The following is a 24,153-nucleotide window of genomic DNA, read 5'->3' as shown; positions in this document are numbered from 1 at the left end:
AATGACGTCATGTCCATCATTCACGTGACCACTTCAGCCAATCACTGGCCTCAGAGGTGCTATGTGTTACCACTGAGGCCAGTGATTGGCTGCAGCAGTCACAAGAATGATGTATGTAAGGTGCCCAGGACGGTAAATAACAGGTGGGAAGATAACTTTTCTGCTCCTGCCGCATTGCTTTTCAAGAAACGGGTTGGAAAAAAAAGGAATCTGCTTTTTTACTTCCAGAAGCAGCTCCACTCTTGTCCATCAGCTGCATCTGGTATTGCAGCTCTGCACCTTTAATCCTGAACCTGGTACTGCTGGATTAATGGTGCTAAGCTGCAATACCAGGTGCAGCCACTGGACAAGAGTGGCACTGTAGAATCAAAAATTGAATATTTCCTCCAACCTCATTCAACTCCTTTTAGTAGTTCAGAGAAAAGTCCGGTGGGTGCCCTGAAGTTCCTATCCCTCAAGAAAGGGTGAAGAGGGGCAGACTACCTGCAAGCTGATAACTTTGCTGACCTTTCAGCGCTCAGCAGACACCACATTCCAGTATCCAACTAAGCCTTCTTCAGGGTGGGAGACATTTCACAGCAATGTTCCCTGTTATCGGCACATACAGATTAGGACTTGTTCATACATACAGTAGATATTGCACCCAGGAGAGAGCTATAAATGAAATATGACCAAGGAGATTGTCACATCTCTGGAAAGAGCAGCAATAATTGTTTCAATTCATTGCCAATGTTAATATCTCTGCTTCCTGTTGAACCCATATAGTTTGTGACAAGAGCAGGATAAAAGGGTTTGAATGAGACCAGAACAAAAGGAAATGCGTTTTCTCCATCAGTCGCACCACTCTTTTCCGCGGGTTGTATCTGGTATTGCAGCTTTTTCCCAGTGCTTCAATAGCAGATTTAGGCAATGGAAAGGAGAGGTGCTGTTGATAGAAAAAAAAAAAAGGACCAGTCATTTATATAACATAAAACCCCTTTACAGGGTTTTTCTTATGGTCTATCTTCAGGAGCACACCGCTCCTCTGCCTCCTGGCTTCCTGCATGCTCGGGAGCGATGTGCTCCTGATTGACAATTTCACCTGAACTGTGCACTCTCTGGTGCTGCAGAAGCATATGTGACATGCAGAAGAAGTGCTGTTGCTTCAAAAGCATCCAGCAACGGTTAGAAGTAACAAAAGCACATGAGACAGGAAGTGTTGTGTTCCAGAAGCATCCAGCAACTAGAGGGGTTAACACAGTCACAGGAGAAGGGGAGTGTTTAAGCAGAGCCCCAGGGGGATTGTGGGGAAGTTGTTAACTGTCTGGCTAGAGCCAAAGAGAAAGGTGGTGTATGATCTGCATCTCACAGAAGACAAGGGAACAGAATTCAGCTCAGGAGGAAAGCTAAACACGGTGTATGATCTGCATCTCACAGAAGGCAAGGGAACAGAATTCAGCTCAGGAGGGAAGCTAAACACGGGTCAGATAGACTCCCTGAGCTAACAGTGTGGAGTATTATCAGGCAGAAAGATAAGGACTGAAAGGAATTGAGTCATAAGGATCATCTCCCTCATCAAACCCTCCCCCCCCTCCATGTCCATGCAGGATAAAGAATGGTGTGTACTATTGTGTCCTTGTGAAGGAAAAGCCTGTGGTTGTGTATGCATTAAAACTGTGCTGTACTGTGCTACCGGATAATAGACTGTGTACTACTGTGCTGCGAAGGAGACTGTACTGTTATTACTGGAGCCTTTTGCTCAAAAAGACACTTTAATTGCACTGGCCGTGCCTCATTAAATGTTACTGTTCTACCGTTTCTGAGGATTCTTGTCAAATGTGTCTGGTCAGCAATTGAATCTATCATGTGCCTGCGAGAAGCTGCAGCCTATGCTCGCCCTGAGTAACGGTTCCCCCAGGATTACAACAAATTCAAGTAACCGGTTTCGCCCCTATCTGAACTTAGGCGGCGTACGTGTAACGCATCCTTGTCTCTTCATCATCGAAGGAGCGCAGGGGCACTGAAGCTGGCCAGATCCAGGGATAGAGATTAGTGCTTACAAACACAATCTCTATTGGAAAGAACTTGCCTTGATAACTGGCCACCGCTGAGAGACAGCAGAGGTGGAAGGTAATGGAGCCAATGTGCAGCAAACTTTAAAATTTAGAATCCCTAAATTTTTTTAAAAAGTGAGGATATTTTAGTATTGCGTAAATTCGCTTGTTTTCACTAGCCCATTGCAATTTTACACATTACAGAACTTGAGAATGACCCTTTAAATCCCTTGAGTGTCAGCAGTGTCAGATTGGTATTGTGAACTTCTTGATGTACCCATCTATTGGTGGCACTAGAGGTTCTCTTCATTCTCGAGCTAAGGTTACAAGTTTGTGGACACCTGACCATCCCACCGTTGGACATCCTCTCTCAAAGTTGTGAAACCTTTCAACCTGAACTGAATAATTTGGTCGGGGTCCCACTAGCGTATGCTAATGACATTCGGCTCCTGCTCTGCTGCGCGCGGAGAGGATCACAGCACAGCTGCGGAGGGGACGGAGAAATCAATTTCTCCATGTCCTCTGCTGCTGGCATCAGCGGGAATCGCACTGCACTCGGGTGATATCCGAGTGCAGTGCAATGTTTCACGCACACCTATAGATTATATGGGTGCATGCGATCTGAATGCAGCATGCAATCACAGCATGCTGCAATTTTTTTCCAGCCCGATCGCAAACCGATCGGCGCTGGAAAAAAAGAACGCAACTGAGCACACACTCATAGGATTAAATTGGTCTGAATGCAATATGATTTTTTATCGAATTGCATTCGTCCAATTTAAGTGAGCCCTTTGAATGGTTTTCCACATATTCTTGTCCTTAAAATAAGTTCACATGGCACCGAATTGCTGCAATCACATGGGATGACACATAGGAAGTTGGGTTATACAGAGACCCGCAAAGGACCAATGGAAGTGCCTAGGAAGTTGGTAACAATGGTCTTCCTTTACAAAAAAAAAATTCTGAAGTTGCAGATTTTGCTGTGTGTAATCCACTACAAAATCTGCAACTGAAAATTTTTATTTCACTCAACAGGAAAAACTTACAACAAATCCTCTGAGGTACTACTGTAACATGCTGCAGATCTTCCACCAGAAAAATCTAGGTAAAAAATTCACATCTTGTCTGTCCTGTCTGAACATACCCATATATTGCACTTTTTTCTATGGAGCATTGCCCTAAAAGCTCAAAACTTGCTGGATCTCCACAAGGAGGATCAGTACTCTCTATAGTAACTTTCTACTAATAATTTCATATATGCTACCATTTTTATAAACCCTATATTCCTCCTAACTGCCCCCGATAAAGCAGGACATTACTGTATTTGGGACCTTAGTCCTCAATCCATATTGAGTATTATTATTATTTATTATTATAGCGCCATTTATTCCATGGTGCTTTACATGTGATAGGGGTATACATAGCACAAACAATTACAATAATCATGAACAATACAAGTCAGCGACTGGTACAGGAGGAGCGAGGACCCTGCCCGCGAGGGCTCACAGTCTACAGGGGATGGGTGAGGATACAGTAGGTGAGGGTAGAGCTGGTCGTGCAGCGGTATGGTGGAGCGGTGGTTACTGCAGGTTGTAGGCTTGTCGGAAGAGGTGGGTGTTCAGGTTCCTTTTGAAGGTTTCCCCGGTCAGCGAGAGTCTGATGTGTTGGGGTAGAGAGTTCCAGAGTAGGGGGGAAGCACGGGAGAAATCTTGTATGCGATTATGGGAAGAGGAGATAAGAGGGGAGTAGAGAAGGAGATCTTGTGAGGATCGGAGGTTGCGTGCAGGTGTGTACCGGGAGACCAGGTCACAGGTGTATGGAGGAGACAGGTTGTGGATGGCTTTGTATGTCATGGTTAGGGCTCTGAACTGAAGTCTGTGGGCAATGGGGGCCAGTGAAGGGATTGACAGAGGGGGGAGGCCGGGGAATAGCGGGGGGACAGGTGGATTAGTCGGGCAGCAGAGTTTAGGATAGATTGCAGGAGTGCGAGAGTGTTAGAGGGGAGGCCACAGAGCAGGAGGTTGCAGAAGTCAAGGCGTGAGATGATGAGGGTGTGAGTATGGTCAGGTACCCCACTGTAATGGACATCAGCTAGACTTTTGCGCCATCCCAACTGTCCATCATCAATGAATTGAAATGACAAATGAATCTGAGTCACATATTTAATAATAAAATAACTTGATAAAGATATTGAATAAAAAAGATAACCTACATATCTATGATGCTATGGAGTGGAGGGGTACGGATATTATGTCACGCATGCTCCCTACAAGATGCCACTGCGGAAACAAGATGGCACTGCAGCCAAAACGTGTGTGATCCACGCATGCACATTGTGGCGCTCATCTGAAGCAGACGGAGAGAAAGATATCACATCCGCTCTCGTACGTACTATTAGAGTTACAATAGCCAAGACAAAGGGACGCCAAAAGATTGCCGCGGACACACAGCCGTGCGAGCACTAAAAGTATAGGTGCATTTATTTAATGATCGTTAGCCCTATATTGTGTGAGAGGTGAAAATTACTTGAATCCAACGATGCAAGGAGCAATGCTCATGAACATGGGTGGATTAGAAATGCACAATGTTGAGCAAATTGAAAGTATATTGAATACAACAAGACTCACAAAGCATTTGCAAATTGGTTTTCTGTGCTCCGCTGGTTACTTGATGCTTACTTATTTTTACCGGGACTTATCATAAAACTCTGGGGCATAGGAACACCACTTAAGAAGTAGAACCTGGCAGGCCACGGCTAGTAATTTCCTGCACTTTCCAGCATGTGTCTCGTGACCTGTCAGTGCTGTTTAGGGTGATGTGTAGTAGAATCGCTGTCGTGCTCGTTACTAGCCGCCTGGAGGCAAACAGTAGTAGCTATATTATCCACATAAGTGCACAGACCTGATCAAGGTGTAAAATGTTATAAATAGGATACGACGGAGCAGAATTATTATTACTTTCCTAAACTTAGCTCTAAACTAGGTCAGACTCCAACAGGCAGGAACCGTGAGGCACGCCATGTGATAGATTGGGCGCATCTTACTAGACTTGATAGATTCTTTTCCTTTTTACCACCCTTTGATTTACTTTAGACCAATATTTTTTACAAAAAAAAATTTGGCAAAATTTTTGGTGCATTTTGGCACTTTCGAAGTCACCCCTTTTTCTCAAGACCATGTTTCTTTCAAAACTATCAAGCAAAATGCTAAAAAAATAAATAAATCTGGCACAAGGCGTGATCAACAGTTTTTTTGATGAACGTGGCTCCTGCTAATGTACCTGTAAGTTCAGCAGAGGAATGGGAGCCCATACAGTCCTACAACCCCCACCCCAAAAAAATTTAAAAAATCATATTCCAGTAGCTAACTCCTTCAAACATAATAACTCTACTATGCAAGGACTAAGCCTCGTTTGTAGCGGTGGTCACCACAGAGGGTCTAGGATCGGCCAAAGCTCCCCAAAGCTGTAAATGTCTTGTAGGGTATTAAGGGTTGGTGGTGTAAACTTTATCACCCCTTATTAATATATATGTATATGTGTCTGATGTCCGTTTTTGTAATTGTATATGTTCCATTTGTCTGCAATATTGTTGATTGTTACCGATGTTGACCTAGGTATTGACACCTACTGGAGTAAAAAGTGGAGTTAGGAGAAAGTCACGCTAGATGTGTGTAGAGGAGAAGATCATCCTTGTTATTTTGGGGGGCCTGGGGAAAAAGAGTAAAAAGAGTTGCCTAGACTTGATACAGATTGGTAATCTGAGCTGTTACTTGGGACGCTTTGGTGGTAGGACTCAAACCCTTTGACATGGAGATGGCTAGTTCTCGGAGCATGAAATGGACTGCCAACAAGGTGGTAGAGGCTGAGCCCATCATCAAGTATGCAATGGGTCAGTTGAAAGGGCTGTCAGGCTGAAGGGCACTAAAGTTGGCCCAAACCAGGTAGGAAAGGTTATTGGCACTGAAATAGGCTTTCATGGCTAGTCAAAGAGATGGGTAGCCATAGGCTTAAGCGTGCCTGCTAGGCTTGATTGGTGTTGGTAAAATCGTTAACCTATTCTGGATTAGTAGTAGCAAGGTATTACCTATCCATTTGATACTAATATATTAATGCGGGTCCTACTATTGAGACCGCTAAAGATCATCACAACCAGGGTATACTGGCATGTACAGATAATTTCTGCTATGCGTCTATAAATGGTATCTACATCCCACAACATTGAAATTGTAACACTGAGAAGAAAAAGTTGTGGAATTACAGAAATCACTGGATGAACAGACATGTTACCGGTCTGCAAATGATGAAAAATTTGAACCAACATTTTCAAAACATCTTGATTTATTTAATATGGAGCATAAGAGCCACGTGGAGAAATTCTCACACTTACTCCATTGGCTGGTATCAATGAGCTTATTAATGGTCGTCTGAGGAATGTTCTACCATGATGAATGCACTTGGGCAAATCATCAAGATCCACTGCTGGCAGCCCCTTGTTTAATTGCCAACCAATGACATCCTCAATCTGCTTGATGGAAGACAAGTCTGGAGACACTGCAGGCCATAGTAGCACATTTAGAGCACACAGATTGCTCAATATAGCATTAGCAACATACAGCCTAATGTTATTGTGCTGAAAAACGGCTCCTAGGACACTTTGGAGAAATGGCTGTGACGCGCCCTGGGCCTATGTGATGTAGCGTTGCGCACGCAGGGACTACCCGGAGCCGGATCTGATAGGGGTAGTAGTCTCGTGGCGGTGACCCGGTCCGTGCCCAGGGAGTCAGACTAAGTGGCGGTATATTAGCAGTAGATGTAGGACGACTACGCCACCCGTTGAATGCAGCTATGGAGCTGCCGCTGCAGGGCAAACCGCTGAGGCCGGTGGGAGGATGGTGCAGCGTGGATGGTATAACCCCCAACGGGAGGGGTATGGCCTCAGGGCAGCCGACGTGGATGATGGGGGTAGCAGGAATCACTCAGAGACGATACGGTGTAGTTCAGGGTCTTTACTGGTGACAAAGATAGACCCTCCCGGAGTACTGGCTAGCGGTCGGGGCCTGGTCAGTCCTTGAGCAGATGGGATCCCCCTTGGCCAGGCGGAGTTGTAGGCCTCCCCAACTAATTGTACTCTTCTGGCTACCTTGCTAGAGGCGGGTAAAGGTAGCCCACGTCCCTGAGTGTACCGTGTGGTGCTCACCCGTATGGCCGGTGACTCGGGGCCTTCTAGTAGCTTCCGCTCCACGACGGCGGTGCTGGTCCCACACGTGTGACCGAGCCTTCGGGTTTCTGGGCCAGAGGACCTGAAATCCCCTGCCGGTCGGTTTCTGCTGCTGGGTAGGAGTTAGTCCCCACAGCCTCGGACTCCGGGTCCGGTAAGAAATCTTCAATCAGGGCGAGCTCTACAGCTTCCAGCCCTGACCTCCTCTTAGCACGACTCCCACAGAGCTCCTGATCTTTCTTTCCTATTACTGCTTCTCTTCTTCTCTCTACTCTTCTCCTTAACCCTGCCTCAGCCCCAGGTTTATATAGGGGAAGTCCTTCCCCTCCCAGGACTGGGCAGGAGGTGTGGCATGCATAGGATTCCTGACCAAGAGACCTCCCACCTGCTCTCAGACATAACACTGCTGTTACTGTGGAAACCAGACCCCTGGGGTGCCACAGCTGCACCACAGGTTCTACCACCAAATCAATGTAATGCTAAGATGTTAGTGTACCTAGAATGAAGACCAGAGGGGTCCGGCTACCATTCAATATGCCACCCCACACCATAATCCCGGGTGTAAGACCGGTGTGTCCTTTCTTTGTGAAGGCCTCTTCATGGCGTTGCCCACATGGTCTTTAGGCCAATTTCTGGCTACTACTGCAACCAAAACAAAAGTGGAACTCATCTCTGAAGAGGATAGACTCCATTCCAGCCTCCATTGCTGTCTTGCTCTGCACCATGATAGCTTTATACAGAGGTCAATGGAATCTATAGCTAGATGTTGGTTGGTAGCCCAGTGTCATGCCAACACTTTCCTATACTTTGTGCAGACACTATGTGATACCTTGAGCTTGATATGTGGCGTCCAACTTAATTTACAGTACAGAAGGGATTAATCGTGGAACCACTGGTGAGGCCATTTCTCCAAAGTGTCCCAAGACCCATTTTGAACATGATGCCGGACCGCATGTTGCTCGTGGTACTGTAAGCAGCCTAAACGTGTTACCATGGCCTGCAGCATCTCCGGACTTGTCTTACATCGAGCACATCTGTGATGTCATTGGTCGACAATTACAAAGTGTAATGCAGCGACGTGCTTGCATTACGGTAATGGTCTAGGATGTGTTTTACCTGACCATATACCTTTCCCCTCAGGTGACTGGTCACATGACTGTGACATCACACAGGTCCTGTATGCACAGTAAAGGTCTGTATACATGACTGGGACAGCACACAGGACCTATACACACAGCTGACTGATCACATGACTGTGACATCAGCAAGGTCCTGTCAGTTTGTGTGTGTGTGCACAGGATATATAAACCCTGGTAATTTGAGACAGGTGTGTTTGGTGTGAGGCGTGAGGCCTGTGCTCCGTGTGTGTGGGACACGAGAGGCCGAGAGTGAAGCCTGGCAGCCTGGAAGGACGAGCCTGGATCCTGTGCGTGGATGGCAGTGGCCTTTGAGGGAGAGCCGGCTTGGTGAAGAACCCTGAAAGGCGCAGGCTGGATGTCAAGTGTGGAAGGCATACCAGTAGCCCACGAGGGGACGACGGCTAGAGACCCCCACCTGGGAAAGCCGCAAAGCCACAGTGGTGGCGGAATAATCAGACTGTAGCAGCTAAAACCCGGCAAAGGTAATACACTTTGTTACATGGACTGTGTTATGGACATTGATAATTTATTACCTTGCCGTGGGCTGTAACCTGGAGCAAGTAGGCCTGTGTGCCACTTGTCTCATGAATATTGTAGATATGTGTGTCGGCGTGCCACGGAGTTGGACCCGGTGAACTGTGGCTTATGATGTAATAAACTGCAACATTGTGAGAAAAGCGTAAAGACATTGCTTATGTGCCTTAATTGACCCGGTGCAGCGAGTAACCCCCATTATGATGACTAGCGCTGCCTTACAAAAGGTAGCTGCCAGCAGCAGATCTTGATGATTTGCCCAAGTGCATATAGCTCAGCAGAACATTCCTCACCATTAATAACCTCACTGAAAGCAGCCATGGCTTTAAAGGTAGGGATTTCTGTACGTGCCACTCCTTCTATACTGAATAAATTGAGATGTTTTGAAAAAATTTAGTTTCCTTTTTTTTTATCATATTACTCCTGTGATTTCCATAACTCCATGACTTTTTCATCTTGGTGTTTCCTTTTCAATGTTGAGGAGTATATATATCGGGAGAAAGAGATAGAAATGAGAGCAGAATATTAATTCACATCCATAACATAACGTTCTCTATAAAATAACTTATGCTGAAATATGTAAATACTATCCGCGCCAATACCTGTGATAAAGCTGCAGAATTTGCATTTCAAAGTCTTCTGAAATCTTATTATGAAGCTCCGAACACTGCGGCTTTGTTTTAAAAATGTCCTTTTATTGCTAGAATAGAAATATAAAAAGCAGCGGCACAAAACCAACTGTACACCGAAATTACTGCTGACTCCGATCCCCAGCAATAGCTGCAATTATACAAAATATTCTGTGCATATACGTGAAGCAATATTTAACCCCTTAACTGGTTATTTTCATCTTCATGGATGGATATTGTCGGATAGGCCTTGTAAAAACAAGCACTTTTGCAATTTGGTTATTAAAATTTGCTGCCGTTTTTGAGATATTGTCACTTTTTTTCTTAGGAGACCAACCACCTCTGCTGTGTAGCTGGTAAGCACTGGCAGGATTAGGAGGTAACGGCGCTCCAGCGACCTCAGTCGGCTTTAAAACCGTGCTTGCAAGCTCAATAAAAAACAACTTGTAAGCACCGTGCATGCTCTGCTTGTCTAGAAACGGTGGTCGGTCTCCAAGGCAGCGATCGGTAAATAAAAAAAACGGCTGGAAAATGTAATAAGCAGAAAAAATTATCCTCCATCCTTCTTCATTTAACATCAAAGGAGATCCAAGAAGATATGCATCATTCATAAAGATGACCTGACAACATGATTCTTCAGTTCGGTACAATTACACCAATTCCAAACTTGTAAAGTTTTTTTGTTTTTACTATTCTAGAGGCTTAAAAAAGTTCAGAACTTTGTAAAAAAAAAAAAAAGGAAAATTCCGTTTGTGTTGTGATTTTCTGAGACCCATAACTTTTTTACTTTCCTGTCCATAGAGCGATGTGGCAGCTTATTTTTTACGTGCCGAGCTGTAGTTTTTAATGGTACTATTTTGGGGTATATTTTGGGGTATATGTGACTTTTTGTGGGAGGTGCGTCGAACAAAAACAGTAATTCTGGCTTTTCCATTTTTCTTTTTTTTACAACAACATCCACAAACATTTCTATTTCACTTTTCTCACAATGAACGGGTTAAATAATTGCATATTTTGATAGATCAGACTATTTCAGGCATGGTATTACCGAATAAGTTCATTTTTTAAACTTCTTTGATTGTAAATGGGGAAAAAGGGAACTAATTCAAATTTTGATATTTATTATTTTTTAAGTATTTTTTTTATGGTATAGGGGAATTTAAATCGGTGATCATTTAATCGCTTGTTCTATATACTGCAATACCACAGCCAGAAAGATCTCCATAACAGCCTTATGGACTTGTGTATATATAGAGCCCAAAAAGACAAATACAGTAAAAGACATTTTCATCTTCTCTGATGAGCAGAGTTACCCACTGTCCTGGATTTCCGAGGAAACCTGCGCCAAAAGGAGTTGGAGTTTCTGTAAACTCTGCCAGAAAGTGGGTGTTTCATGGTGCACTGGGGCGTCACAGTAATGGGGCATTCCCGGGAGGGACTCGGTGCTCTTTCAGTAGGGCTTAAACACCCCCACAAATGTTGACAACTTCATTGGGTCTGGGTGTATCTGACGGCTTAAAAGGCTTATCCAGCGCCTGTAATGGAAGTGACAGGTGCTGTTGACGTTACATTGACGATCTCTTCCCAGGTTTCATGCCCGGCCATCAGGTAATACTTCCTATTATTATTATAGTTATTATTATTAAGTGCACAAGACCCGCCTATACTTGGCAAACAGCTGCAGATGCAGAAGCGGGAGGTGCTAAGTCACTCGGGTTGTCCATACTCTTTTTAAAATAAATGCATGTATTTTGCTTTAAAAATCTCTTTTGCAATTGGGTTTCATTAAAAATTTTGCAGTGTTTGACTGTTACAGGCTCTTTATTTTTCTGCACATTCAACTTTGATGTGGTCTATGGTGATAAATCAGCTGAGAGGAGCTCAGAAAAAAGCAGATAAAAGAGTTACAATTAGGGAGTGGACCCATGGAAGTTAGAGTTTTGGTACCTGGCACTTTAGTCCAAAGTTTGGTTAGGGTAACAGAACTGTACCCGAACTTGAACATGAACCCAAACCCCATTAAAAACAATGAACTTTGGAGCTGGAAAAATTCTCTCTCTCTCCAGAACTCCGAACATTAAAATGGACTTCCGGGAGAAGTCCATGTTCGGAGTTTAGCACTGGACAGTAAGTGTCCGCTATGAACCCCAAACGTTTAAGTTTGGGTTCGCTCATGTCTAGTTACAATCTCTCCTGTCAGGCCATCAAAACAAACTCACTGATGGATTCTTCGTTAACTCATCCTGCAGCCAGCAATAGATACCTCCATTTTTAAGTTTGTTTTTTTTAAAAAAAATTTCCCTGAAAGTGGTCGACCCTCTATAACCCCCAATCTGCAACTGCATAATTGTCAATGCAACCGCTATTCTACAGCAATGTTGAGGTATAAGATCTCCTTTAAAACTGGAAAAGGAAATAAAGTTAGGTTTTTACCTTTTTTTAATACTACCGCACTGATTTTTAAGCTGCATAAAGATTTGGTTGCAACAATCCCATCACTGTAAAAGAATCACTTTTTAACCTTTAGCTACAATGAAACAATGTGCACTTAACATATAAACTCCCAGATATGTAATAAGATTCTGCGAGATGTTACAAAATGATTTTCAGATGAATTTACTCCAAAAGTCATGCACTTAAAAAGCCGGCTAAGTGACCTTTTATTTGGCACAGCTCTCCTCCTCTGCAAACGCATTAAGTAAATTGATATACAATGGCCGTGCTGGGAGTGTGCAGCACTATCCGTGCCATGCAATCTGTGTAAATGACTGCTAATATATTAAGCGGCCAGCCAGCAAATCCGTGCCAACTCTGACATACAACAGAAACCTACAGCGAAAATCTGGCATCAGTGGAACACAAAGCAGGTCTCATGGAGGAAACTACATAAATATGGAACAATATCAGCATTAGAGCGGTTTTCTAAGAATAGATACAGCGCCACTCATCTCTACAGGCTGTTTCTGGTATTGCAGTATTAACCCCTTAATGACCGAAGCATTTTCCGTTTTTGTGTTTTTGGTTTTTGCTCCCCGTACTCCCAGAGCCATAACTTTTTTCTTTTTTAGTCATTATGGCCATGTGAGGGCTTATTTTTTGTGGGACGAGTTGTACTTTTGAACGACATCACTGGTTTTACCATATCGTGTACCGGAAAACAGGAAAAAAAATTCCAAGTACGGTGAAATTGCAAAAAAGTGCAATTCCACAGTTGTTGTTTTTTTTACCATGTTCATTGAATGCTAAAACTGACCTGCCATTATGATTCTCCAGGTCATTACGAGTTTGTAGACACCAAACATGTATAGGTTCTTTTTTATTTAAGTGATGAAAAAAAAATCCAAAGTTTGCTAAAAAAAATAAATAAAGTCACCATTTTCCGAGACCAGTAGAGTCTCCATTTTTCGGGATCTGGGGCCGGGTGAGGGATTATTTTTTGTGCGCTGAGCTGATGTTTTTATTGATATCATTTTGGGGTAGATCCGATGTTTTGATCGCCCGTTATTGCATTTTATTGCAATGTTTCGGCGACCAAATAACGTAATTCCGGCATTTAGAATTTTTTTCTCGTTACGCCGTTTACCGATCGTATTAATTCTTTTTTTATGTTGATAGATCGGGCGTTTCTGAACGCAGCGATACCAAATATGTGTATGTGTAGTATTTTTTTATTGTTGTATTTTGAATGGGGCAAAAGGGGGGTGATTTAAACTTTATATATATATATTTTTTATATTTTTAAAAACATTTTTTTTTTACTTTTTGCTTGCTTCAATAGTCTCCATGGGAGACTAGAAGCAGCACTTGCCTAATCGGCTCTGCTACATAGAGGTGATAAGCAGATCGCCTGTATGTAGCAGATTTGCTCACTGGTTATGAGCACCGACCACTCGGCGGCACTGCTAGCAATATGGACATGACAACCACAGGGGTCTCCTGCAGACCCCGCGTGGTCATACCAACCTATCGGCGACCCGCGATCATGTGACGGGGTCACCGATGGATGGGTTAAGTGACACACTTCTGGCGCGGCGCTGTTAAATGTCGCCGTCAGAGATTGACAGTGGCATTTAACTAGTTAACAGCTGCAGGTAGATCGCGATTCCACCTGGCTGTTGCGGGCACATGTCAGCTGTATAAATCAGCTGACATGTGGCCGGTTTAGTGCGGGCTCAGCGCTGGAGCCCGCACTGAACCGGGGGTTACGACGTGGTGCGTACTATTACGTGCCACGTCGTAAAGGGGTTAAAGTGAAGCAGGCTGAGGTCTAATAACAGACATGGAAATAAAAGAGTGCATGTATCTTGAGGGGTCTAGTTTCCAAAATGGGGTCACTTGTGCGGGTTTTCCACTGTTTAGGTACGTCAGGGGATCTTCAAACACGATATGACACCCGCAGACCATTCCTTAAAGATTGCATTCCAAAATGTCACTTCTACCTTTCTGAACCCTGCCGTGCGCCCAAACAATAGTTTTCCCCCACATATGGGGTATCTGTTTGCCCAGGAGAAATTGCACAACAAATTTTGGGGTCCATTTTCTCCTGTTACCTCTTTGAAAATTAAAAATTTGGGGCTAAAAAACATTTTTGTGGGAAAAATGGGATTTTTTTTATTTTCACAGCTCCACATTATAAACCTCTGTGAAGCACTTGGGGGTTCAAGGTGCTCACCATACATCTAGATAAGTTCCCTGAGGGGTCTAGTTTCCAAAATGGTGTCACTTGTGGGGGGTTTCCACTGTTTAGGCAAATCAGGGGCTCTCCAAACGCGACATGGCATCCGCTAATTATGCCAGCAAATTTTACATTCAAAAAGTCAAATGGCGCTCCTTCCCTTCCGAATCCTGCCATGCGCCCAAACAATTATTTTACCCCACATATGGGGCATTGGCTTAATCAAGAGAATTGCAGAACAGATTGTTTGGTGCAATTTCTTCTGTTACCCTTATGAAAATGCAAAATTTGGGTCTGAAAAACATTTTTGTGGGAAAAATGTGAAAATTTTATTTTTACGGCTCAATTTATAAACTTCTGTGAAGCACCTGAAAGTTCAAGGTGCTCACCACACATCTAGATAAGTTCCTTGAGTGGTATAGTTTCCAAAATCGTGTCACTTGTGGGGGGGGTTCCACTGTTTAGGCACATCAGGGGCTCTCCAAACGTGACATGGCATCCGCTAATTATTCAAGCAAATGTTACATTCAAAAAGTCAAATGGCGCTCCTTCCCTTCCGAACCCTGCCGTGCGGCCAAACAGTGGTTTTTCCCCACATATAGGGTATCGGCGTGCTGAGGAGAAATTGAACAATACATTTTGGAGTCCATTTCTCCTGTTACTTTTGTGAAAATAAAAAAGTTTGAGTGTAAATTTAAAAAAATTGTGAAAAAAAGTTAAATGTTCATTGTTTTCTTCCACATTCCATAAGTTCCTGTGAAGTACTTGAAGGGTTAATAAAATTCTTGAATGTGGTTTTGAGCACCTCGAGGGGTGCAGTTTTTAGAATGGTGTCACTTTTGAGTATTTTCTGTCATGTAGATGCCTCAAAGTCACTTCAAATGTGATGTGGTCCCTAAAAAAATGGTTTTGTAAATTTTGTTGGAAAAATGAGAAATCGCTGGTCAACTTTTAACCCTTATAACTTACTAACAGAAAAAAATTGGGTTCCAAAATTGTGCTGATGTAAAGTAGACATGTTGGAAATGTTATTTAAGGGCATGAAAATTCAAAGTTTGAAAATTTTGAAATTTTTGCCAAATTTCCGACTTTTTTATAAATAAATAAACGCAAATCATATCAAATAAATGTTACCACTATCATGAAGTACAATATGGCATGAAAAAACATTCTCAGAATTAGTGGGATCCATTGAAGCGTTCAAGAACTTATTACCTCATAAAGTGACAGTGGTCAGAATTGTAAAATTTGGCCCGGTCATGAAGGTGAAAACAGGCTCGGGGGTGAAGGGGTTAAAAAAATGTCTGATTTTTTTTTTTACCAAAAACCTGAACTTGGGTTCTATCTGTTATTAACATCATACAAAATACTTCCTGAAAGAAATAATTTCCTGAAACTGCTTGGCTATATATAACCTCAAGTGTTTGGTATAGAAAAGTGCAAGGCACAAAACTAACAAAATAAAAACTTGGTAAGAAAAAAAGACACAAAATTGAAGATAATGACAAGACATGATTAATGGCTTCCATTGTTTAGTTTGAAACAAAGAACAACAACAAACTAACCTGTGATTAATTAGATATTAGACTCTTCTATCCCTACATTGTTAATACAAACTAGAAACACTACTATCACCAAGCACAAGCAGTCTAAAGGGTACAAAACTATCTCCAAAGCAAAGACTTTGGCATCCCAGCTTCAATAGTTTAGAATGTTATCAAGAAGTTTGCTACTTAGTCAAGAACCTTCTAAAACGCGGTCAAAAGTGTAAAATTGGCGTGAAGAAACCATCTAAAGTATCTGGAGTATTGGTTTCATTCCATAGCATACGCAGCACCCCGAATAAATCAGGGTTCCATAGGCGACGAAATCAAGAAATTAGTAAAAAAAAATAACTGAACTTTGCAAAAAGTTACATAAATCATCCACAATCCTTCTGGGAGAATATTCCATCTACTATATAATTGTCTTATCCCGTCTGTCTGTCTGTCTGTCTGTCTATCTGTCTGTCTGTCTTTCTTTCTGTCTGTCTGTCTGTCTGTCTATCTGTCTGTCTGTCTTTCTTTCTGTCTGTCTGTCTGTCTGTCCTGGAAATCCCGCGTCGCTCATTGGTCCGACAGTGGCCAATCAGCGCCGCGGGATTTCTGAAAAAAGATGGCGGCCGTTAGCGGATCATCTGGCGGACGGAGGTCAGCGGCGATGCAGCAGGGAGATGAGCGGCGCTAGCAGCACAACTACCCCGACCGGCGCCGCTGACCTCCATGCGGCTAACGTCGGAAGATCAGCCGCGACCAATCAGCGAGATGAGCGGCAAATTTAAACGCCGCTCTGCTGATTGGTAGCGGTGGCCGGCCGGCCGCGACCAATCAGCTAGATGGCCGGCAAATTTAAAAGCCGCTCTGCTGATTAATCGCGGCCGGCCACCGCGACCAATGAGCGAGATGGGCGGCAAATTTAAACGCAGCTCTGCTGATTGGTCGCGGTGGCCGGCCGACCGCGACCAATCAGCGAGATGGGCGGCAAATTTAAACGCCGCTGTGCTGATTGGTCGCGGTGGCCGGCCGTGACCAATCAGCGAGATGGCCGGCAAATTTAAACGCCGCTCTGCTGATTGGTCGCGGTGGCCGGCCGCGACCAATCAGCGAGATGGGCGGCAAATTTAAACGCCGCTGTGCTGATTGGTCGCGGTGGCCGGCCGTGACCAATCAGCGAGATGGCCGGCAAATTTAAACGCCGCTCTGCTGATTGGTCGCGGTAGCCGGCCGCGACCAATGATCGAGATGGGCGGCAAATTTAAACGCCGCTCTGCTGATTAATCGCGGCCGCCCACCGCAACCAATCAGCGAGATGGGCGGCAAATTTAAACGCCGCTCTGCTCGTTGGTCGCGGTGGCCGGCCGCGACCAATCAGCGAGATGGGCGGCACATTTAAACGCCGCTCTGCTGATTGGTCGCGGTGGCCGGCCGCGACCAATCAGCGAGATGGGCGGCACATTTAAACGCCGCTCTGCTGATTGGTCTCGGTGTCCGGCCGCGACCAATCAGCGAGATGGGCGGCACATTTAAACGCCGCTCTGCTGATTGGTCACGGTGGCCGACCGTGATGAATCAGCGAGATTGGCGCCAAATGTAAACACCGCTGTGCTGATTGGTCGCGGCCGCCAGCCGCGACCAATCAGCGAGATTGGCGCAAAACTTAAACAACGCTCTGCTGATTGGTCGCAGCCGGCAGCGACCGCTAACAATCAGCGATTTTGGCGCCAAATTTAAACACCACTCTGCTCATTGGTCCCGGTTGGCCGAGACCAATCAGCGAGATTGCCGGCAAATTTAGACAACGCTCTGCTGATTGGTCGATTTTATCGCCAAATTTAAACAAGCTCTCCGGTCCTCACTAACACAGTTCGCTGATTGGTCGCGGCCGCCACCCGTGACCAATCACCGATATTGCCGCCAAATTTAAACACCGCTTTGCTGATTAGTCACGGTTGCCGGCCGCGACCAATCAGCGATTTTGGCGCCAAATTTAAACAACGTTCTGCTTATTGCGCCCGGTAGGCCGCATACATATTCTAGAATACCCGATGCGTTAGAATCGGGCCACCATCTAGTGGACAGATAATATCAAGTTAGAGTTCTTTGGCAATGAGTGCCATTTTTTTTTGCAATGACTACTTGCACAGTGACAGGTCAACTTTTATGGCCGTGTTATTAAAACATGTTAATGATACACAGTTGGTACATATCCACTTATTTCTGAAGATATTGACTTTTTATTATAATAAACAATCAAGAAGCACCAATATTGTTGACCCAGCTACAACTGTATTGGTCAGTAAATTAAAGTAAAATACAAAAGGAAAGATCAAAAATTAAAAATCCTTTAGGAATAAAAAATATATATTGTGAATTTGAAAAGAAAAAATAAAAAATAAAAAAAAAAAACACATAAATTAATTTACAATACACAATGACATACTAAAAACAAATTTGTTATCCTCACAACCGTAATGACCAGTATAATAAATGTGAAACATCATTTATAAGCTAGGCATCGATACAAAGTATGTAACAAAAGTTTCCTGGTGCCTTTTTTGGCTGCAGAGAGGTCATGAGTAGTGTTGAGCGATACCTTCCGATATCAGGAAATATCATATCGGATTGGATCGGGCCGATACCCAAAAAGTATCGGATATCGCCGATTCCGATACCGGAAACCAATGCAAGTCAATGGGACACAAATATCGGAATGAAAATAAACCCTTTCTTTCCTTGTAGGTTAATTCTACATGAAGTAAAACAACTAAGAATAATGTAGAATGACATGAAAAGCCGGCAATTCATCAGCGGCATACACCGGTACCCGACAATTTACAACAGAAAGAATAGAGCATCACACATAGATTAGATAGATAGAAACATGTCAGTCACATATATATGAAGTACAGTGACAGTGTTGCTTACTGTACTTGTCATTTAGTGTAAAGGATTTATTAAAAAAAATATTAGTGTTTTCGTGCACCGTCTCTTTAAAAAAGCCGGCCGGCAATTCAGCATCTGTACCCGACAATTTAGAATAGAAAGAATAGAGAATCACACATAGATTAGATAGATAGAAACATGTCAGTCACATATATATGAAGTACAGTGACAGTGTTGATTACTGTACTTGTCATTTAGTGTTAAAATAAAGGATTTATTTTAAAAAAAATTGGCGTGGGGTTCCCCTTAATTTTAGGCTCTAGCGGAGGTTAAGCAGACAGCTGGGGCAAATGTATGAAGCCTGGGAAGGGGGTAATACCCACGGAGCTTCCCAGGCTACTAATATCAGCCCCCAGCTGAATACCTAGCCTTTACTAGCTATTAAAATGGGGGAACCCCCCAAAAAAAATAACGTGGGGTCCCCCCTAATTTAATAGCTAGCACAGGCTAGGCAGACAGCTGGGGGCTGATATTAATAGCCCAGGAAGGGTGCCATGAATATTGGCCCCCTCCCAGGCTAGAAACACCAGCCGTCAGCCGCCCCAGAAATGGCGCATCCATAGGATGCGCCAATTCTGGCACTTAGCCTCGCTCTTCCACGCTGCCCTGGTGCGGTGGCAGGGGGTAATAGGGTTGGGGTTGATGTCAGCTTATAATGCCAGCTGACATCAAGCCCAGGTTAGTAATGGAGAGGCGTCTATAAGACACCCCCATTACTAACCCCATAGTCAAAGTTAAAAGAAAACACAAACACCCAGAATAAAGTCCTTTAATTGAAATAAAGACACAATTCTTTATTGTTCTAAAATAAACCATACTTACCATCACGCCCATTCCAGCTGAAGCCAACTATCTCCTGCAATAAAAGTAAAATAATAAAGCAACCTCATCCTTACCTTTCCATGGTTCCCACGACAGCTTCAGCTCTGCTACATCGAGATGACAGGCTGGACCGCAGCAGAACGCTGCCATCCAGCCTGTCATCCCGCAGACACTGAGAAGCGCAGGCATGCTTGCGCTCCTCAGTGTCTCTCTGTGACGTCATCCAGATGAGCCGAGTTCATGTCCAATGAACTCAGCTCACCTCATGCACGTCACTGACAGCGTGGGAAAATTCTCACGCTGAAGTGCTGAGTGCAGGAGAATTTTCCCACGCTGTCAGTGACGTACATGAGGTGAGCTGAGTTCATTGGACATGACCTCGGCTCATCTGGATGCCGTCACAGCCAGACACTGAGGAGTGGAAGTATGCCTGCGCTTCTCAGTGTCTGCGGGATGACAGGATGGATGGCAGCGTTCTGCTGCGGTCCAGCCTGTCATCTCGATGTAGCAGAGCTGAAGCTGTCGTGGGAGCCATGGAAAGGTAAGGATGATGTTGCTTTATTATTTTACTTTTATTGCAGGAGATCGTTGGCTTCAGCTGGAATGGGCGTGATGGTAAGTAGGGTTTAATGTAGAACAATAAAGAATTGTGTGTTTATTTCAATTAAAGGACTTTTTTCTGGGTGTTGTGTTTTTTTAAATACTTTACTAGAAATTCATGGTGGTCATGTCTAATATTGGCGTGACCCCATGAATTTCGGGCTTAGGGCCAGCTGATAATGCCAAGCTGGCCTTAACCCCTTTATTACCCAGTGAGCCACCGCACCAGGGCCCTGGATGAGTTGGGTACAGCGCCAGAAGATGGCGCTTCTATGAACGCGCCATTTTCTGGGGCGGCTGCGGACTGCAATTTGCAGCGGAGGGTGGCCCAGAAAGCTTGGGTCTCCCTGCGCTGCGGATTCCAGCCCCCAGCTGCCTAGTTGTATCTGGCTGGGCACAAAAATAGGGCGAAGCCCCACGCATTTTTTTTTTAAATTATTTCATGAAATTCATGGAATAATTAAGAAAAAAAGGGCTTCCCTATATTGTTGTGTCCGGCCAGGTACAAATAGGCAGCTGGTGGTTGGGGGCAGCCTGTTCCTGCCTGCTGTACCTGGCTGGACACAAATATAGGGCGAAGCCCCACGTCAATTTTTTTTAAAATAAATCCTTTATTTTAACACTAAATGACATTTGAGGAGTTAATAAAGATGCAGTCCCTAAATTATTATTTATTTTTTAATTAATTTTTCCCAAAACTTTTGACGTGGGCTTCGCCATATTTTTGTATGCCAGCCAGGTACAGCATCCAGCTTCTATGAACGCGCCATTTTCCGGGGTGGCTGCGGACTGCAATTTTCAGCGGGGGGCAGAAAGCTTGGGCCTCCCTGCGCTGCAGATTCCATCCCCCAGCTGCCTAGTTGTACCTGGCTGGACACAAAAATAGGGAGAAGCTTCACGTATTTTTTTTTTTAAATTATTTCATGAAATTCATGAAATAATTAAGAAAAAAAGGGCTTCCCTATATTGTTGTGTCCAACCAGGTACAAATAGGCAGCTGGTGGTTGGGGGCAGCCCGTTCCTGCCTGCTGTACCTGGCTGGACACAAATATAGTGCGAAGCCCCACGTCAATTTTTTTTAAATCATTTCAGGAAATTCATGAAATAATTTAAAAAAATTGATGTGGGGCTTCGCCCTATATTTGTGTCCAGCTGGATGCTGTACCTGGCTGGCATACAAAAATATGGCGAAGCCCACGTCAAAAGTTTTGGGAAAAATTAATTAAAAAATAAATAATAATTTAGGGACTGCATCTTTATTAACTCCTCAAATGTCATTTAGTGTTAAAATAATGGATTTATTTTAAAAAAAAATGGCGTGGGATCCCCCATAATTTTAGTCTCTAGCGGAGGTTAAGCAGACGGCTGGGGCAGATGTTTGAAGCCTGGGAAGGGGGTAAAACCCACGGAGCTTCCCAGGCTACTAATATCAGCCCCCAGCTGAATACCTAGCCTTTACTAGCTATTAAAATGGGGGACCCCCCCAAAAAAAATGACGTGGGGTCCCCCCTATTTTAATAGCTAGCAAAGGCTAGGCAGACAGCTGGGGGCTGATATTAATAGCCCAGGAAGGGTGCCATGAATATTGGCCCCCTCCCAGGCTAGAAACACCAGTCGTCAGCCGCCCCAGAAATGGCGCATCCATAGGATGCGCCAACTCTGGCACTTATCCTCGCTCTTCCACGCTGCCCTGGTGCGGTGGCAGGGGGTAATAGTGGTGGGGTTCATGTCAGCGCCAGCTGCCATGAAGCCCAGGTTAGTAATGATGGGCGTCTATAAGACACCCCCATTACTAACCTACAAAGTGTTAAAAAGAAAAAACACACTACACCCAGAAAAAAATAATTTATTTGAAATAAAACACACAATTTTATTTAATTCTTAGTTTACTAAAAATAATAGTTACCTGTCCACGTTCCTGCGCTGATCTCCCATGCACAGCTGTCACATCTGGAGATGGTGACAGCTGTGCATGGCTGCTGTAAGCTCACGCTGCCGGGAACACGTCCGCTCCCGGCAGCGGGAGCCACTGACTGAGGTCACCGGAGTGCATTCAGGCAGCGCAGCTCCGGAGACCTCCTTTACGGCACTGCTGTACCGTGGGAATTTCTCACGATACAGCAGGGCCGTAAAGGAGCTAACCGGAGCAGCGCTGCCTGAACTCCGGTGAACCCTTACGGCCCCGTCATTCTAGCGGCGGCAGCGGTTCAGAGCGGTCACATTCTATGTGGCTGCTCTGAACTGGAGATCTTCGTGGGACACTCGTGGACTGCTACGGAGGGGTAAGGATAAGGTTGTGGTTTATTATTTTATATTTTATTACAGGAGATCGATGGCTTCGGGGAATTAGGTGTCTTGGTGAGTATAGGTGTAGTTTTTTATTTTTTACTTTATTTTAGGTGGCGATCGGCGGGGACAGGTAATGTATGAACTAATTTCTTTTAGGTAACCACTGGCCACCAATGACATGTATTTAACATTTATTGGGGACACAGTAGGGCAATTTAAATAGCAGGATCAGTCTGATGGGAACTACTGCTCCCATCGAGCTGATCCTGCTGGCAGGAGTGGACGGGGGACAGACATAGGCCGATGGGAGTAGTAGTGTCACATCGGCCTATGTCTGCCTGCACGCACACACACCGCACACACCCGCACACATCGCACAGACACCGCGCACACCCGCACAAACATCGCGCACACACCCCGCACACACACCCCGCACACACACTAATCATGACGGGTCTGGGAGGTGAGGCTGACCTGTGCGACCGTGGGAAAGTTCATGTGAGTTCATGCAGTGAAGCATGAACTCACATGAACCCTCTGAGGGCAACGCGGCGACTTCAAATGAACAGCTGATCGGCATCACCTGATACCTCAGCTGTTCATTTGAAATAACCGGCGGGAAAGCGCAGCACAGAACGGGAAAGCCGGCGGTGAAGTCTTTTCACTGCCGGCTTCCCCGCCCGGGTCCTTCACTCCCCGCTCCTTGGAGCTGCGCTCCCCGCCCGGTCCTAACTTACGATCGGGATGGGAGGTGGCGAGGGGAGCGGAGGATCGGGGTGGGAGGCTGCGGGGAAGCAGTATGGGGCTGTGTGATTGTTTAAAAGCCGGCGGCTTTATACCGCCCGCCGGCTTTTAAACAATCAGGAGAATTCTCCCCCGCTGGGATGGCATTCTGATGACAGGCTGGATCGCGCTGCCATCCAACTTGTCATCCTTCACAGACACTGCAGAGCGCAGGCATTATGGGAACTTCCGATTCCGGTATCCGATATTGTAAAAGTATCGGAATTAAGTATCGCGAATATCGGCCGATACCCGATATTACAGTATCGGAATGCTCAACACTAGTCATGAGTTCTCTTTAGGCACCAAGATGAGGGGGCGACTGCTATCACTACACCTGTGGGTTGACGTACAACTTTTTACCTTTTACGCACCCCTCCCTTTTACTGCTTTGCTATAAGTTCTCCCCATATGGGAGAATGGTAGTAAAATAAAAGAAAAAGAAAAGAAACGTACCTGTCGATTCAGGTGATTTTTCCCAAAAGACTGTCATGGGTTAACTATTTTCCTGGCCATTTTTCACCAGTTCCCCCCTCTGTCGGTGAAAACTATGTCTTTAATTTCCAGTTCTCTCTGAGCTGGTGGGTAGAGACTACCTGCTATGATGTCTCCCATAAAGAGACTGGAGGGATTCCTGCTCTCCTGCCTCTATGCAGCACATGTTCAGAAGTAGCAGCAGCATGGAGGGGGTTGCACAGCCGTATTGAGCAGTGTAGCTGTGAATCCTTATATTCACTTGTACTATTGATATATAATAAGGTTGTTGATATAGCAGTATCCATTTAGTTAAGCAATGATACACAGCGACTGCAGTTCAACATTCTTTTTTTGTTTGTTTGCAGGAACCAAGATTTGCACGCAGTGTGAAATTGAACAAAAATCGGAAACCATGAGGGTTCAATATTGTGCAAGTGATTTTGGTGAGTAACGCCCCCTACAGCACAGTACAG

General features: G+C 44.6%; 1 protein-coding gene across 2 annotated transcripts in view; it reads left to right on the top strand.

The window, feature by feature from the left end:
- SFRP5 (secreted frizzled related protein 5) overlaps nucleotides 1–24,153 on the top strand; it is a 128,743-nt gene that overhangs the window by 25,130 nt on the left and 79,460 nt on the right. For both annotated transcript variants that reach the window (XM_073684988.1, XM_073684987.1), the window contains one exon: nucleotides 24,046–24,123. In XM_073684988.1, the coding sequence (XP_073541089.1) occupies nucleotides 24,046–24,123 (78 nt within the window). The remainder of the gene's footprint in view (nucleotides 1–24,045; nucleotides 24,124–24,153) is intronic.

This window comes from Phyllobates terribilis, unplaced genomic scaffold, assembly GCF_046119375.1.
Source record: "Phyllobates terribilis strain yellow unplaced genomic scaffold, ASM4611937v1 Scaffold_5__5_contigs__length_657084704, whole genome shotgun sequence".
In the NCBI taxonomy this organism is placed as follows: domain Eukaryota; kingdom Metazoa; phylum Chordata; class Amphibia; order Anura; family Dendrobatidae; genus Phyllobates; species Phyllobates terribilis.
Note: the sequence above shows the minus strand (reverse complement) of the source record. Positions and strands in the feature narration are given on the sequence as shown.